Source organism: Tachysurus vachellii, chromosome 15 (assembly GCF_030014155.1).
Source record: "Tachysurus vachellii isolate PV-2020 chromosome 15, HZAU_Pvac_v1, whole genome shotgun sequence".
NCBI lineage: Eukaryota > Metazoa > Chordata > Actinopteri > Siluriformes > Bagridae > Tachysurus > Tachysurus vachellii.
Window position 1 is genome coordinate 6,908,425 of NC_083474.1, and position 14,062 is coordinate 6,922,486.

Consider the following 14,062-nt stretch of genomic DNA (forward strand, 5'->3'; position numbering starts at 1 on the left):
TTCCAGTAAAGCGAAATACTAATAACACAGCAGACAAAGACCTTCTCTACAAGCATGTGCCTCTGACTTTGTGGCAAAGGTTTGGGATAAAGGTTCACATACATTTGGCCATAAAGTATGCATGTACATCTTTGTCCTAGCTTGACTTGCTCTCCCTGTACAGTCCAAGATGATTGTAAATGACGCTATGATGAAATCTAGTGTATTGTTTCTATACGGCAATATAAAGAGTTGTGTTAAGTGCACTTAGTGAGGATTTAATACTGACATTATTATTATTATACTGGCACACATCGCTATTCCAGCTATTTTACGGCTGTGCGCTTATACCTCATGCTTTAATCACATTATTGTAATACTGTAGTTATAGTTCCTGTCAAGGCCATGAGAATCTTCACGAGATTTCATAATGTAATTGGTTTAGATTGATACATCATGAATATTTCACTGTTTTATATAGTAATGGCATGTAGTATTTATAGTTTTGAAAGTCCATTTCTTAAGCAGCGCTTATCTCAAGACGCAAATGTTTGTGGATAAAGCTATGAATTAGGATAATGTAAAATGCAGCTGGTCAGGTTAGTCATAACAAAGTCGCCCTAAAGTGCCAGATTTACCTCAGTGTAGAGTGTTTTTGTTTAAATGTTAAATAAACATTCATCTTATAAAAGCTACACATAGCTTTGATTAGACTTTTTTAATAACACAGTATATTGGTAGAATTAAATTATGTGAGCATTCACCATACGAGAAACGATAACGTAACGTATTCATTCAAGCAAGCACTTTAATACAGTGCATAATCTGTAGCGAGCCGTGTTTATATAGAGAACAAATCACTAACGTCTGACCAATCAAACCGCTGAATACCTTGTGATGTGGGCACAAATAACGCTCCTGCATTGTCTGTGGTTTCTTGTAACAGAGAGATGAATATGACTGTTTTACAGGATTCCGTGTTCTTGTTTGTGTTTACTGTAGGTAGGACGAGCCTACATGGCAAGGCGTCTCTGCAGATCGATCAGGTGCGCTCGGAGGACCAAGGCTGGTACGAGTGCAGGGTTCTCATGCTGGAACAGCATTACGACACCTTCCACAACGGCAGCTGGGTCCATCTCACAGTCAACGGTTAGTTACACACCAGACATCTGCAACCACTAGAGAACCTTTATAGTCTAGAGAAAACGAATGCAAAGCACTTTGCTTGCTTCCTCTTCTCATGTCCATTTAGCAAACTCATGCTGCAGGAATGAATGAGCTTTTTTTTATGCCTAATGATCTTGTCAGTGATTCATCCAGCTAAAATATATTTGAAATGATTTAACTGTGCAAAATGGAGCATGTGTGAAATGTACAGCTTCGGCCTTGTTGTATTTGACTGATTACATTGCCTGTTATTTTCTCCCAATGGACATATCGAAGCTCATGTTTAAAACGCAAGCACGAGTTTTTGTCAGGTTTGCAATAGAGATTGTTTGAAAACAGAATGACTGATTGGACTCCGTCTAATCCGGCGCTGGTGCTCGTTCTGAGTGATCGCAAAACGGACTTGCGTTTCTTCATGTGCTGCCTTTTTTAGGCTGCTTGTGTGTCATGTGGAGACCGTTTGGATCCTTCGGGGAACTGAGCAACGTGAAATCGAATTCCAAAGGATCAGTCAGGGAGCAGAAGAGACTGAACTCGCTCAATCATTGTTGGAAATAAGCTGTGCGCTGTGGCGTGCCTTTACTATTTTTATCAGATCAGAGTTTTCTAGGATGTTGCCTCAAGCCTGCTTGATGTGCTGCCTTGTTCTGTTACTTAGATGTGATAAGCTCAGTTTGCTGAGATGGTGTGTACAGTATGTCTTGGCATAGTATATGAGTGTGTATTGGGTGGAGGCTTTATTTCTACCATCTTGAGAGGCTCACACACCCCGAGCTAATAGGCATTTCTTTCTACAGTATACCTGTACCCTTTGTGTATAATGGAAAGATAAGTAATCACAACTTCATTTCATACTCACCAATGAATCAGTGGTGTATGAAGCTGGGAAATGGAGGAGAAACGAAGTGTAACACTTTTCATTCATTGCTTTACTCTTATTCAAACAATGAAGAATATTTATACTGGAATAAAGCCTTTACAATTTTGAAAGCAAACCTGCACAATATATTTATCCCATGTGCCATAGCACTCACAAAACCATCATGTTTGAGACAAGAAAGAAAGCCCAAGCACTGCTAAGCTGCCACTGTTGGGCCCTTGTGCAAGGTCCTTAATCCCCTCTGCTCCAGGGTGCTGACCCCAACCTCCAAAGTTGGAATATGTGAAGAAAGAATTTCACTGTGCTGAAATGTATACTTGACAAAATAAAGGCTTCTATTCTACACTGTTCAACAAGATAAATGTCTGGCTGTGTGTATTATGTAATACTAATACTTGGATCAGCGAAGCAGTGGATGTAATGTCTGTGCACACTAGTCAAGGAACACGAATGAGTGAGTGTGTGAGTGCGAGATGCTTCGTGATGGACTGGTGATGACTCATTCAGGGTGTACAGTATTCCCCCAGTTCTGCACTCAAGTCTCTGTCACTAAACTTAAGCAAGATAGACTTCTTTTACTTGTAGTCATGTTATACCTAGAATGATCTTCCTGGTTAGACAGCTATACTTTTGCGACCATATAGTACTCAGTTATAGAAGATAAATTATTTATAATCTCACGCTCTTGCGTCACCCAGATGAGGATGGGTTTCATTTCAAATCTGGTTCCTTTCAAGATTTCTTCCTTATATCATCTTAGGAAGTTTTTCCTTGCTACTATCGCCTTTGTTTGGCTTATTTGGGATACTTTTAAATTTTATATATTGACTTTATATATTTCTGTTTATATGCTGCTTTGTGTCAATGTCCATTGTTAAAATCGTTATAAAAAAAAAACAAATTAAATTGAATATTCTTGCCTTGCACCAAGTGGGCCTGGAATAAGCTTCAGATTTAATTTCCTGACTGAAAAAGCGTGACAATAAATAAGTGAATAAAAATTTCCCAGATTCAGTTTATTTGGGGGGGGCACGGTGGCTTAGTGGTTAGCACGTTCGCCTCACACCTCCAGTGTTGGGGGGTCGATTCCCACCTCCGCCTCATGTGTGTGGAGTTTACATGTTCTCCCCGTGCCTCGGGGGTTTCCTCCGGGTACTCCGGTTTCCTGCATTTTATTAGATGATGATTATAATACCATCCGTAAAGACAATATAAAACTACTATCCTGCTTCATGACTCTGTAATCATTGCCTGAAGGTCAATTTTAAAAGGCCCTCTGTCGCATATTAATACTATCACAAAGCCGCTATAGGCTTTGTGTATGTGCTGATAGGGCTGATTAATTTCAACACCGGTGTGTTTTATATTCTGACTGCACAACATGTGAAAAGGAGCTTCGGTCTGCTCGGTTTTTAGCATTCATTAATTTACATGTAGGAGCTGCAGGAAAAACGAGAAATGAGATAATGACCGTAATGATCACCTGGGCTTTTGGTCTCAGCTTGAACTGTTCAAGTGTGGAGTTTGGATTGATTTTGCTTATTTATATCAGCTGCAAACTGGTTTGCTAGAAGTACTAAAACATACTTATTTACTGGTTCATGGATGTAATTTATATGTAATATGTCCAGCTGATTATTACCAAAGCTTCAGAGAGAACTTGAAACACATAGTAACTTGAAAACGTATGACTTCAAATTTACGGTCACTTCTGGTTGTGCGTGGTTCCTGTCTCGTACCCTTCTGTTTCATGTGACATCACATCATCATTTATGGTGCCCAGAGCCGATCCTGACCTCCCTGGGGCCCTAAGCAAAATTCTGCTAAGGGGCCCTCCTACCTGACCCCTGAGCCATGTAAATCATTTGCCACACATTCACACTTGCACTTGCAGCACTGCACAGCTAATTTAGCTAGTCAGATAGAGACTAGAGACACATCAACTTAACTTTACTGTTATTTGCTCTTGCTGACATCAAACTCGAAGAGAACACAAGTTTACCTGATTGCTGTTCTCGCATTTCACTCTCATTTTTTTTCTTTTTTCTCTTTTCATGGCCAGATGGATAGCTCCGCTTCATATCATCATCTACACAGTAAACATTAACACGCGCTGTAAAATGAGGCAGGGGGAGGCGGGGCCTTGCGTAATTTGCGGTGCCCTACGCAACTTGCGTTGTGAGCGTATAGGGCCGATCGGCTCTGATGGTGCCTGTGTCTGTGTGTCATTTATACTGATAACTCATACTGTTATACTGATAACGCTAATACTTAATTCTTCAACAAGCAGCAGTGCAGCAAATCCTCATGGTCATAGGTATCTACATTACGGGACAGCTGTCACAAATTGAGTTGAAATTGACGTCCCTTACTCTAACGACAAAGGTTTCCTCTCCTACTGTTGAAACGTTTACCCACCCAGATGGTGACATTTTGTTTTTGTTCTCAAGAAATATTTTAGGCACTCTCCAGTCTATGGTAAATGATTGTGTTATAGGTTATACACCAGGCACTTTATTAGGAATACATTACATTTACGGCATTTGGCAGACTCCCTTATCCAGAGCGACGTACAAAAGTGCTTTGAAGTCTCAATGAATACATCAACACTGGTTCACTAGGTTACAGACTCAGGATGCCATCAGCATAAATCTCTGTTCAATTACACATAAAACAAACAAGGAGAATAAGCGCTAGTTTAAGTGTTTCAGGAAGAGGTAGGTCTTCACCCGTCGTTTGAAGACAGCCGTCGTTGAAGACAGCCGGAGACTCAGCTGTTCGGACATCTAGAGGAAATACATTCTTGCTGTATACCTAGTTCTTACCTTGAGAGATGTTGGGACCAGTCGAGCCGTGCTGATAGATCTGGGGGAGTGAGGTTCAGTGCGAGGAGTGACAGGAGCTTTGATGTAAGAGGAAACTGGTCCTTTTTTGGCTTTGTAGGTAAGCATTAGTGTTTTGAATCTGATGCATGCACAAAAAGGGAGGCCAGTGAAAGCAGAACACCTTAAGAACATGTTAGGAATGGGGTAAAAATACGATTACAGCAACTTGTTAATGAGAGAGGTCAGATGGGCAAAAGAGCCAAACGTTTTGGCAGGCGGGTTACAACATCAGAAAAAACTGACACGGATCAGGTTCCACATCTGTCATTTAAGAACGGAAATCTTAGGTTACTGTGGGCACAGGATCACTTTTTCCCATCTTTAGCTGACATGTCATTTCTTTTCCGTGCTGATGTTTGATGTGAAAGCTTATGCATTGATTAGTTGATTATTCAACTAGTTCATTAATCAGCAGGTGTTCTATTAAAGTGGCCAGAGAGTTTTATATATATATATATTATATATATAGTTGTTGTTATTGTTATTCTCTTTGAAATGATGTGAGTAATTTTAGCCATCGATTATCACTGGTTCTGTTTACATTGCCCACTGAAGCCAGAAATTTGACCCCAAATATGGTGACCGCAACAGAGAGTTATGTGACTGAAGCACTGGATTGTGTGGCTCTGTTGTCTTGTTCTCTGCATTTTGCTCTGACGTTGCTGGCTGTATCTTGATTGCTGAGTTGTGCTCGTTCATCACGAGGCTTAGCAGCTCTTGGTATTTCTTTCCTTTGCTGTCAGATGCTGAGGTGCCATCCACAGGAACATTATAATTAGCAGCGAGCTGTCAGCTCTTAGTATGCGCTCGATATTTGTTCACTAAAAATATGCATGCGAGCCAAGGCTCATGAATATTCCAAACTCTAAACACTGACCCCAGCGAGGGTACCTTGGGCTCACATTACCTGCTGGTTTGAGCACAGCATAGACTATAGGCGTTGGTGCAACGCACAGAGTTGTTCAGGGTTGAAGGGTAAATTGTGCTGGTGTGCCTCTGTTGTGTATTTAGCATTTGTGTTTGGCACAGTGTGAAAGAGTCCTTTGTGTTTCATCCTGTTAAATGTCACCTACACAGCTGCAGCAGGCGACGAAGGCAGGAACATATGCATGTATGTTAATTGTTTCCTCTCTGCTGCTGCTGCTGGTTTTCAGCCTCCACCTTGTTTGCATTATTGGTCATTGTTCTAGGTTACGTGCTCCTGCTATGTTCTGAACACAATTCACTTACTGTACACACACATACACACACACCCTCATGTGCAGGGCTCTGTGCACTTCATCTCGCTTTCACGCACACGTGAGCGCTCACGTACGAAAGGACACACAATTTAACACACACATTTGCCCTTCACCTTTAAATGGATTATAAAATCACAATAGCACTTACTGCTCATTCTGAAGCAATATGGTTTTTAATGTTACGAGGCCATTTAAAAACCATGCATACGATGGGATTTCTGTGACCTTACTCCGCTTTTGCTACGCTAGTGCTGCTGCATTGCACCTAAATGCCACAAAGCCTACTTGAAATTCATCATATGTGTAGGAATTCAAGCAAACGCTTCAAGAAAAATATACAGCGTTTGTGCTTGTAACTGGAACCGAACAGGAGATACCTGCTAACATTCTGTGTGTGGGATCTTATTATCTCAATTATTTCCATTTTTTTTTTTTTATCTGAAAATGAAAATTCTGTCATTAACAGTATGTTTTCTTCCAGCTCACAACCTGACAATTGTATTGTTTTGTGCTGGTTTGTGTTGATTTTTAAACATTAGTGTGACTATCTGGTTTGATAAAATCCATATCAGGAATCAGTCCAATTCATTATCATCTTTACTTGGCAAGATACAAAATTACAATGCAGTTACTTACAGTGCATTCAATAATTTCTAATGTAATTTCTAATGTTGACCTAAGGTGTGAAAAATGATTACTGGCATTATGACTGTAATATGTTTATGATTGGATTGGAATATTGTTCAGTTTTAATCAGCAATATATATAACAGATGGCCATTTTTCTCTCCGTAAAACAAAGTGAAGATTAAATTGAATTGAGGAATATATACAGTGACATACACAACAGCGAGTATAAACAGCCACATATGAATATCAACTTACAAATACCAAGACACATGATTTAACACACACATTTATGCTTTAGCCTTAAATTCTGGCAGCGAGACACTCAGAGAAAATAGCAAACTCGGAATAAGAACACACGGTGCTCATGCCACATGACACGGTCAGTAACATTATACTTAAAAACAACCATAACTGCAGATTTACAGCTCACTCACTACTTATCCTGCTGAGCTTTAGTTCCACTCACAGCCACATATGAACTCATATCACTGAGAGAGAGAGAGAGAGAGAGACATAAATACGGTATGGGATATAAAATACAGCTGCATCAGTCGGCACCCTCCTCCCTCAAATCACATATTCTTGCTGCTGCAGACTCTTGCTAAACTGCAACCTGCTTCATACACCATTGCCCACTGTCTTTGATTCTCCATTTCCTGGGACAAAATCCCCCTCCCAACCCTCACCCTTTCTCTGTCCAATGCATAAAATCAGAGAAGTGAAGCAAAAGACTTAAACACAAAGTTTCCTTAAACAGAACAAAGGTCACTGTTCTGGCCACTAGATTAGACCCATGCTCCTTTTTTGGGGGGTGTTATTCAGTAGACAGGTCAGATTTAAGAAGTAGGCACAAACCTTTAATAATATTTCACCAGCATTAGGAAAAAAAACATTTTGGTCTCGAGCTGCGGACAGGGCACATTTGGCACTCATGGCCACGTAGGGTGACTCTACTGACTGACCCGTGTCCAGCATGGAATAATTGCAAATAAGCCGAAAGGCACATACGTCAACTGATATTTGTGGCAAAAGAAACATCATACATTTGAACGACATTCAAATGCCTGACCAATAGTAACAGGCCTTTAAAGGTAGGGTCTCCAGTATTTGAGAAATGCTTCAGAAAACTGAAAACCACCAAACAAAACAAAAATCAAAACAAATGTGTAGCCAATGAGCAGAAACGGGCGTGCCTTGTCAAAATGGCGGAGAGAGTGTTCAGTGCGCATGTGCGCATATTCACAGATTGGGGTTTCCCGAGTCAATAACTCCTGAGCTAAACGCTGTTACTACACAAATAACACCTCTTTTCTATCGTAGTAATGTAGAGAGGCAGCTACAACCGTGTTTTGTGTAGTAACAGTGTTTAGCTCAGGAGTTATTTACTCGGGAAACTCCAATCTGTGAATATGCGGCCAACTTCCCGCTCCTTCAGTTCTCTCCAGCGCTGGAAAGCTGATCTTATATTAACACGGTCCTACTTTGTGCCTTATCATAAGCCTTTCTTCGCTTTCTTTCTTTGTTTTTATCCTCCATGTGAATGTTAAAACGGCTTTCTGTTAATGTCACACATGCGCACTGAACACTCTCTCCGCCGCATATTGACAAGACCCACCCCTTACTGCTCATTGGCTACACATTTGTTTTGTTTTTTAACTGATACATTGCTTTGTCAGTCCCCAGGCCTGAGGTTGTAAGAAGTGACGTAAGAAGTAACAAGTTGGTTACAGGTCTACCTTGTTCTACCTTCCTGGTTCATCTAATATAAACTATATTCAATAAAGGCAATGTACACCACATCTTGTTCTCCCAGAACTTATCCAATACTGGAAGATCACTTGGTCCACCTCCATATGGAGAGCTCAATTGTCCTGCTTCTTGAGGTCTCATTCAAGAGTACTGTGGCATTTTGTGGACAACAGGAGAAACAAAGGTGTTAGGGAAAGTGTGGAAGGTCACCACAATATTATGACATACCTATGTTGGTGGTTAAACGACCTGTCAAGTGTCTGGCCTGTAGAGCACATCTGTATATACTTGCCAGAATAAATTCTGTGGAGATGGCATGGATGAGAGCCCACAAGTGTGTATCACAATGTTTGTGTTTCCTGGACTTGCAAATATAGACATGTGGTCTACTAACATCTGGATTCATGCTGAGGCCAGGGTAAGGCCCTCGTTTGGCTGAAATGAGGTAGCACAGCTGCTCAAACATAGAGAGTAAACAAAAGGGAGTTGTAGGTTGTGAAATACAGGTGTGCCATATCAACCATCACCTTTTTCTGCTTGTATTCTAAATCACACTCTCCTGATGTTAATGCAACACCACCAGCTGTGAATAGTTTATGAAATTGTAATTGCAGTTACAGTTCAACACCTCTGGGTGTCAGAGCACAGGGGTAAAAACGGACCCAAACGCAGGACAGCTAAACAGAAACAGGACAATGACAAAACCAGACATGACGACAACAGGATTCCGCGCTGCACAAGGCAACGCGGCTCAATTAAATAATACAAATAATTAACAGACATGAGGGACAGGTGTGCAGAGGCGGGGAGGAAAAGACAAGGGCGGGGCAGACATGTGAACACCGAACATAAACAAAAAGGCACATGGCCAAAGTCCGGGAAGAGTCCTGACACTGGGAAGCTTTGGAGTCTCCTCAAGATACTCTGGTTTTCTCCCCGAGTCCAAAAAGCTATGTGGTAGGCTAATTGGTATCTTTAAATTGTCTTTAGTATGTGAGTTTGTTAATGTGTGTTTGATTGCACACTGCGTTGGACTAGCACCCTGTCCTGGGTGTCCCCTGCCTTGAGCCTCATGTCCCCTGGGCTAGGCTACAGGCTTCATGTGGCCCTGTAGTGGATTAGCGGTTCAGAAATTGCAATTTGACTTCTGCAACGATTAGGCCTACAACACAACATGGCAGCTTCATTGAGCGCTTTTTGAATTGGAGCACGGTTATGCAACATAAGACACAACTTCCAACCTACAGTATATATGTTCTGTACATAGGTATGTTTCCAGGTTTTCATTGCAGCCAAGCAGAAACCATACACCCATTTTAGCCCTACCAAAATCCCAGGCAGTGTTGATCCAAAACTGCATCACACATATTCTGCCAATGTTTATTATGGGCTGTTGCATCTCTTGACAGTTGAGTCCTCTTGTGAAACACTGACACTGGTACTAAATTAGTATTCAGGCTGTTCCACTCTTGTCCAAAAGCCTCTTTGTGAGGGCAGGTGCTGTCTGGCTCCCATGGAAGCTGAAAGGCCCAACAGTGTCAGTTTCCTGTGGTGGTCTATTAACACTCTTGTGTGTGTCCTACGTAGGCAGCAGTTTTCTTCCTGCCATGGGTGAGAGAGAGGATGTCTGTCTGTCTGCACTTGCTCTGCAGGTGTCAGATGGGCAGATGTAGCCGTGCTCTGAACAGTAGCAGTTCTGTAGGAGAATGACAACACACACACACACTCCATACACACCCTCCTTTTCAGAGCTTCATTCCAGAGTCCCAGCATTCTCCTGCCATTAAGAGTTAATGCCATGTGTAAATCTGCCAGGTGTACGAGACAGCATGAGAGTGATGATGGTTCTTATAAATATGTTAGAGGCTGGACACACTAAGCTTTGATCCTCAGGAAAAACTCTAGCTTGCATGTTGAAGGATTACATACTGTAGGCATGGGCATGGAACTTTGCTTACTACACTGTGCATTTTTAATTTGCCTTATTAGCATAATATACTTGAGGTATTACAATTTTAATTTATTAATGACAGACATTTTGCCTGATATCTTCCCATTGGTGGTTTGAGTCCTACCACTGCTCTATGTGCACATGTTCTCCCTGTGTTTCAGGGGTTTTCTCTGGGTACTCCAGTTTCCTACCCTGGGACAAAGACTTATTGTAGGCTGATTGGCATCTGGGGGGCACGGTGGCTTAGTGGTTAGCACGTTCGCCTCACACCTCCAGGGTTGGGGGTTCGATTCCGCCTTGTGTGTGTGGAGTTTGCATGTTCTCCCCGTGCCTCGGGGGTTTCCTCCGGGTACTCCGGTTTCCTCCCCCGGTCCAAAGACATGCATGGTAGGTTGATTGGCATCTTTGGAAAATTGTCCGTAGTGTGTGATTGCGTGAGTGAATGAGAGTGTGTGTGCCCTGCGATGGGTTGGCACTCCGTCCAGGGTGTATCCTGCCTTGATGCCCGATGATTACATTTTGAATGAAGTAACTAGTAACTGTAACTAGTTACTATTTCTTAGTAACTAGCACAACACTGGTTGGTACATTGTCCTTGGTGTCCCGTACCTTGAGCTCTTTGGTATAGACTCCATGCTCCCGGTGACCCTGAATAGAATAAGTGCTATAGAAAATAGATGAATAACATACGTGACTAACCTTTAAGATACATTTAATATTTAGAGAATATTTGGTGAAGTCAAGTCAAGAAGCTTTTATTGTCATTTCAAGCATAAATCGCTGACAAAGTACATAGTGAAATGAAACATTTCTCCAAAAGCATGGTGCTACATAAAACACAGAGCTAAGGAGTTGAAGTAAATTGTCCTAGCCACAAAAAATCATCATGTGTAACCCAGTACAAACAGTGCAAGACAAAAGACAGTACAGACAGACAATACAAAGCACTACAGGACAAATACACAAAAAAGCACCGACCAGTTGAACATTTGTGAAAAATAAGAGGATTATAAACAATAAAAGGGTTCTTATTGTTTACTGCTGCATTTGATGGCAGCATTAATTGTGGTGTGCAAAGCAGCATGTGTAAGGACTCGGCCCGGACTCTGGCCACGTGCATTTGTTTACGTTTCTCGTCACGTGTCTGCCCCGCCTTCGTCTGCTCCTCCCTGTCGTCACACCTGATCCTTATTGTGTCATCATTGTCTTTTGTATTTAACTGTGCCGCGTTGCCTCGTGCAGCGTGGCATCTACTGTGGTCTTGGTTTTGTTTAGTCCTGTCTCGAGTCCGTGTTCCTGTTTTGTGTTTATAAATCCCTTTTGTTTTAGCTATCCTGCATTTGGGTCCGCTTCTGTTCCGCGTCATGACAGCATGTAAATATGAGCGGTGCTGTAAACATAGATGTGTTAAGAAGTCTTCAATGTCCGTTGTTAAAAGCTCTATACAAATAAAAGTGTATTGAATTGAATAGTCATTTTTTAGAAACAGCACAAAAACTAAAATTGTGACAAAATATTGTAGAATGTGGTTACTGACTTGTGGTAAAATCTGATGTGTTTTGTTTTGTTTTATTCACCAGCTCCGCCTACATTCATGGATGTGCCACCGCAGTATGTGGAGGCCAGGGAGGGAGGCAGCATCACACTGACCTGCACAGCTTTTGGCAACCCCAAGCCTGTGGTCACCTGGCTGCGAGAGGGCGAGCAGTTGGCCACCAACAAAAAATACATGGTAATGTCTGCTCAGGGTTCACTGAGTGATTAGTCTGATGTGATGGAATCTCTCTTTGCAGGGGTAAGTTTACCCTGGTGAATTGTTCCCAGTATCAGAGAAGTGGGATCCAGAACACATATACAGGTTTGGTTTAACACCTCATTACGAGACATGGTATTCGAGCTGTGTTAATAAAGCCATTGTGCGTTCCTGCTTTGAAAGGAAAGAATTAACGCTTAAAAAAGAGCCGTCAGGAGCTGTCGTGTGGGATGAGCCGACAGACGAAGGTGCACAATTGTGTGGAATGAGTCTGAAACATTGACAAGATGAGAGAGAAGGGTGTGAGAATAGCTTGTGCTGGATATGACAGAAACATTCAGGCAGTCTGGCTCCAGCAGGCTTCGTCTGGCAACACATCAGAGCAGCACCAATACTGAAAGACGGAGACAGAAAGGAAAAAAATATATAAAACAGGCAGACTGAACTTCTCTTGTCTTTTCTCTTACCCATTATACTCCATGATGTTGTCTTGGCATTGGAAATGCTCTGATCATGCTGAAACATCGGTATTTACATTTATTCTGTTGGAAGATGTTTTTATCTGAAATAACACAATAACCTGTTTAACCTGAGCTTTTCAGGGTTCAGGGTGTAGATCTTGGTGATGCTTGGAGTTAAATCTTTTCAATCACTAACCAAGAGACATGCATTTGCTCCTGTTGGTTAGCACATAGCACGTTTTCTCTGGATACTCCGGTTTCCTCCACAATTACACAGACATGTCTGGCATCACTAAAATGTCCGTAGTGTGTGAATAGGTGTGTGAGTGTGTGTGATTGTGCCCTGGTCCCTTGCTATGTGTTTCTAGTGCCCTGTGTAAAACTCCAGGTTCCCTTTTACCCTGCATACAGAAATGGACAGATGGATATTATACTTTGGAATGGGACTCTATATATGTCTTTAAAAGTGTAGTAACTCTATTATGAATTGCACCAGTTACTAAGGCGAAATATTTTTTTTTGAATGATTTAAGAACTCTTAATGCAAATATATGTGGCTTTTTGATTTAAACAGCTCGGAAAAAGTGATTTTTTGTTATTAAATCTATAAATTGTCTCGGTTATTCCAAAAATTGCTAAATTGATTTGTAGAACATTATAACAGTTTTGTATATGTTGTAATTACAAAAGCATACTGTAGCGACCGCATTGGAGAGCACTCGTGCTAGAGAAAAGAAAATCAGAATTTATAATACATATAGAGTAAGGGTTAGACAAAATGGTCCTAATCAGTTAACCCTAATTATATATTTCATAGAAGCAATGAGAGCAATTATATTGGTAGGAGAATGTTGGACATGGAGCTGCCAGGCAGGAGGCAAAGAGGAAGGCCAAAGAGAAGGTATATGGATGTAATTAATGAGGATTTGAAGCTAGTGGGTGCAAGTGTTGAGGATGCAGAAGATAGGGTTAGGTGGAGAGAGATGATTCGCTGTGGCGACCCCTAAAGGGAAAAGCCGAAAGAAGAAGAAGATAGAAGCAATGAGAGGTTGTTTGGATATCTTTGGAAATCCTATGGTTAAGCATAAGGGCTTTTCACACCTCACTTAACCTTGGGGTTATTGTCGTTCTAAACTCTGCTTTTAAATCCGGTTAGAGAAACGGTTCACAATTGTAATTTAGGACCTTTTTACACTTGGTCACTTCATGTATTTTCTCTGATCTGATAGCTATCTGATTTGTTAAAACTGTTCCATTTACATTAGGCCACATAAATGTGTCTTGGTGAATCGGATATCAATCCGATCTTTCTACTCCCACCCAAAATGCTAATATATTTGACCTCATTTCAGGGGTAATTGAAACGG

General features: G+C 41.4%; 1 protein-coding gene across 1 annotated transcript in view; it reads left to right on the forward strand.

Annotated features, from left to right (window-relative positions):
* The window catches only part of igsf9ba (immunoglobulin superfamily, member 9Ba), a 79,144-nt gene that overhangs the window by 26,873 nt on the left and 38,209 nt on the right, over positions 1-14,062 (forward strand). The window contains exons 3-4 of the mRNA XM_060888758.1: positions 982-1,128; positions 12,062-12,213. Coding sequence (XP_060744741.1) covers positions 982-1,128; positions 12,062-12,213 — 299 coding nt within the window. The remainder of the gene's footprint in view (positions 1-981; positions 1,129-12,061; positions 12,214-14,062) is intronic.